The 4,061-nt window shown below is 51.0% G+C and overlaps 1 protein-coding gene across 3 annotated transcripts in view; it reads right to left on the bottom strand.

Annotated features, from left to right (window-relative positions):
- Window positions 1–303: 303 nt before the first annotated feature.
- Window positions 304–4,061, bottom strand: part of LOC104124422 (C-type lectin domain family 2 member D) — a 20,442-nt gene continuing 16,684 nt past the window's right edge. For 2 of the 3 annotated variants that reach the window (XM_035892124.1, XM_035892137.1), the window contains exons 2-6: window positions 3,616–3,771; window positions 2,860–2,961; window positions 1,609–1,790; window positions 1,228–1,331; window positions 304–884 (exon numbers count right to left, since the gene is read on the bottom strand). In XM_035892124.1, coding sequence (XP_035748017.1) covers window positions 746–884; window positions 1,228–1,331; window positions 1,609–1,790; window positions 2,860–2,961; window positions 3,616–3,703 — 615 coding nt within the window. In that variant the 5' untranslated portion in view covers window positions 3,704–3,771 and the 3' untranslated portion in view covers window positions 304–745. The remainder of the gene's footprint in view (window positions 885–1,227; window positions 1,332–1,608; window positions 1,791–2,859; window positions 2,962–3,615; window positions 3,772–4,061) is intronic. The other variant, XM_009636764.2, reaches the window with a different exon arrangement.

Here is a 4,061-nt window from a genome sequence, read left to right as displayed (position 1 = left end):
TGCTACATCGGTAGAGTTAGGCGTCAATAAAAGCCTTTAAAACCGGTTGGCTTGCATTTGTTGACTCACTGCGGGGTTGCAAATACAAGCACGGGTGAGGTAAGTGTGTGTGGGGCGTAAAACGCATTTGAAACGTTCCAAAGTTCAACTTAGAAAAGTTTTCCTGAGTACTGGGATTTTTTTTTTTTTGGTCTTTTTGGGTTTTTTTTGTTGTTTTGGGATTATTTGTTGGGGGTGTTTTGGAGCCTTTTGGTTTGGGTTTTTTGGGGGCGGTTGGTTTTTTTTTGGGTGGGGGGAGGTTGGGGTTTGATTTTTTAAATTTTTTTAGGGGTTTGGTTTGGGATTTTTTTAATTTATTTTGCTTTTGTAAAAAAATACCCTGCCTCTAAAAGATTCTGAGCCAATCCAAACCCACCATCTCACCCAACCCACTCCACTTCTTTTTTCTTCCTGTTACAACTAACGACAAAATCACCACGATTCATTCGCTCAGGGGAATTGCTGCTGGATCTGGCTGGCTGATGGGCAAAATATTTGAAAGCACGCGCAAAAAGCTTTCTGTGATGCCATGATTGAGCAGCAGCAACATATCAGTGAGAGTCCAGCCTGTCTGAGCAGAAAACTCCTAGGAAAATACAAGCTTTTAAATGCTGGTGTAAGGTTTTACCGAGAAAAAGAGCACTCATCTCCATTTCAATTTCCAGTTGGAGAGTTGGGATGAAGCTGCTCTTTATGGGGTCTTCCATCACGGATGTGCTTTCTGCTTCCAGAGGACGTAGTTGTCGGGTCTGCTGCAGAGCCAGTTCTTCTTTGTGTGGCAGAGGGAGGAGCTGATCCTCTCCTCGTTCAGGTACGCACAGAGGCCGCCCCCGCGCACCTCAAACCTGCAAGGTGGACGCTCTCAGAGAGCAAGAAAAGGAGAAAAAGAAGAAAGCTACCCCCCCAAAAAAATAAAGCAAAGCCGGGATTTCCTCTCTAGGGGTGGTGTTTGGCTGAGGGTATCTAAGAGGGGATTGCTGTGCCACATCCTTGGTCCATCCCAAACCTCCCGTGGAAAGCCAGGGGTTGCTTGGGCCTGGTCCATCTCAGACCCAGCTAAAAAAATCCCACCCAAGGGGGAAGAAGCAGCAATGCAACACCCTCCCCGGGGCCATTTCCAACCACACCAAGAGGCAAACCCTCTCCAGTTGCCAACCCCAAGCCCCCAACATGGCCTGAGGGACTGACCAGTTGTTGAAGACGGTGCCGTTGGTCCACCACCAGTTGTTGTCCTTCTCCTTTCGCAGCCCAAACCAGTGGTTAGCTTTGCCTTTGTAGCGCTTAACAAAGTTCTTTAAAGCAAAGAGACGTCATGTTTCCACCAGCCTTGTCCTCCCCACCTCCTCTTTTCCACCTGTGGTCATCACCCCACCCAGAGACGGGGCTTTCCCCAAGGTCCTGGGTGCAAATTGCACTGGGTGCAATTTGGGGCCAAGTAGGTTTTTGGTCTGGGTTTTTTTTCCCCCCATCTCTTTTTTTTGGGGGGGTCTCTTTTTTGGGTGGTTTGAGGGTTTTTTTCCCATCTTTCCTATCCCAGTGTTAGCGTAAGGGCTCAAGCCCAGTTCTCACCATTTCATCCATGCTGCTTATGAAGGCCAGTGACGCTCCCAGGGCCTCACAGCTTTCCTGACTGGCGGTCCAATTTTTCTCAGCATCAGAAAAATAATAGCATTTCCCTTGGAAACCAAGCCAGGCATCTGGGCACACGTAGGAGAATTCCAGAGGAGGTGAATGGGTTCTCAAAGATACAACTGAAAAAGAAAAAAGCTGAGCAAGGTGCGTGGGCAGCCCTAAAAAGCAGGAAAATGGGATTTATTATTTTTGTTTCCTAGAAGCTGCAGGGTTGGGGAACTGGGGACAACGTCCTTGGGAAAGTGAATGATGTGACCTCGCATGGAGCCAGGATAGAATCATAGAATCATGGAATGTTTTGGGTTGGAAGGGACCCCTTAGAGGTCACCCAGCCCAACCCCCCCTGCAGTGAGCAAGGACATCTCCAACCAGATCAGGCTGCTCACAGCCCCGTCCAACCTGACCTGGAATGTTCCCAGGGATGGGGCCTCCACCCCCTCTCTGGGCAACCCCTGCCAGGGTTTCACCACCCTCACTGGAAAGAGTTTGTTCCTTATCTCCAGTCTAAACCTGCCCTGGTTTAGTTTAAAACCATTATCCCTTGTCCTGTCACAGCTGGCCCTACTAAAAAGACTTTCCCCATCTTTCCTATCGTCCCCCTTTAGGTACTGAAAGGCTGCATTCAGGTCTCCCCGCAGCCTTCTCTTCTCCAGGCTGAACACCCCCAACTCTCTCAGCCTGTCCTCATAGCAGAGGGGCTCCAGCCCTCGGATCATTTTAGTAGCCCTCCTCTGGCCCCACTCCAGCAGGTCCATGTCCTCCTTGTGCTGCCAGTGCCCATTGCCGGCTCGTGTCCAGCTTTTCATCCACCAGCACCCCCAAGTCCCTCTGGGCAGGGCTGCTCTCCATCCCTTCATCCCCCAGCTGGTTACCCCGACCAGGTGCAGGACCTTGCCCTTGGCCTTGTGCAACCTCATGAGGTTCACACAGGCCCACCTCTCCAGCCTGTTCAGGTCTCTTTGGATGACATCCTGTCCTTCTGGCTTGTCAACCACATCACTCAGCTTGATGCTGCATCATGGTTTAGGGAAAAAAAAAAAAAAAAGGGGTGCCATCCCCCACCAAAGCAAGCTTGGTGCTTTGCTTGGGGAGTATCCCTTGAAAATCCTGTGATTTCCCCCCCTCTTCCCCAAAACAGGGGTGCCTGGTCCAGATCCTTCCCATGGGGAATGCCTGGATGGGACTCACCAACCAAGGCAATGATGAGGAGCACCAGCAGCACCACGCACACCAGGATGCAAACCCGTGACGAGCAGAATCTTTCCCAGTCTGACTTCTTGATGTTGGACGCTGGGGGAGGAAAGAGCAGGAGAGTGTGTGGGCTGAGTCCTTCCCCCCACCTCCTCTTTGGTCTTTTTTGTTGGATCCTCAGTCCATCCCAAGCCCCGGCCAGAACAGGGACCTTTTGGGGGCTTGGGAGGATGGGAAGAGCTGACAAAGGCTCAAGGGGTTACCCGCAAGACAGGGAGAGCTGACACGCATCCTTCAAAGGTACCAACATGTGTTTGAGGACCTGGAGATAGATTTAGGCTTTTCAGCCTTCAGAGAATCACAGAATTGTTGAGGTTGGAAAAGCCCTTTAAGCTCACCAAGCCCAACCGTTTCCCTTACCCCTGCCATCCCACCACTAAACCCTGTCCCTAAGCACCGTGTCTGCCCAGCTTTTAAATCCCCCCAGGGATGGGGACTCGACCCCTTTCCTGGGCAGCCCCTTCCAGTGCTTGACTCCCCTTTTGGGGAAGGAATTTTTCCTGAGATCCTCCCCTGGCACAATTTGAGGCCGTTTCCCCTTGTCCTAAAGGTGGCACATGATGAACTTTAGGGTAGATGTACCTGGGTCCATCTCTGTCCCCATCCCAGTGCTCCACTGGAGCAAAATGCTCTTCACTCTTCCCACCCTGCCCTCACCCAGAGCATGATTTATTTCTTTCCCCCCAGCATTACCCCATTTGTACTCTTTCTTTCCACCATTGCAGATGTTCAAGGCTTCCTCCTGGTCTGAAGGTGTTGGCTTTTGGGTTCCTTTCCCCATCGCAGGTAGAGAACTGCCCAAGGTGGCAGCTCACATCCACTGACCTCTGCGGGGATCGCAGCTTGGGCTGTCACATTATCAAGGAAAAGGCAAGAAAGTCTGCAGCTGGCCATGGCTTCTGCATTGGCAAGATCTCATCAAGTTCCAAGATCCCATCAAGCTCCAAGAGCCCATCAAGCTGCTCAGACCTTTTTTTTTTTTTCCCCTCTGCAACACCCCAAGACCTCATGGGCCCCAGATACCACGGGAAACCATGGCAGGGGAGCGCGTTTGCCCTATCCTAAAAATGCATTGAGGGGTAAAGACAGACAGAGAGAAGAAAGACAAAGAAGGATGAGGTGAGAGAAGATGAAAAAGG

The sequence above is a fragment of the Egretta garzetta genome, unplaced genomic scaffold, assembly GCF_000687185.1.
Source record: "Egretta garzetta isolate BGI_Z169 unplaced genomic scaffold, ASM68718v1 scaffold720, whole genome shotgun sequence".
Lineage (NCBI taxonomy): Eukaryota > Metazoa > Chordata > Aves > Pelecaniformes > Ardeidae > Egretta > Egretta garzetta.
Note: the sequence above shows the minus strand (reverse complement) of the source record. Positions and strands in the feature narration are given on the sequence as shown.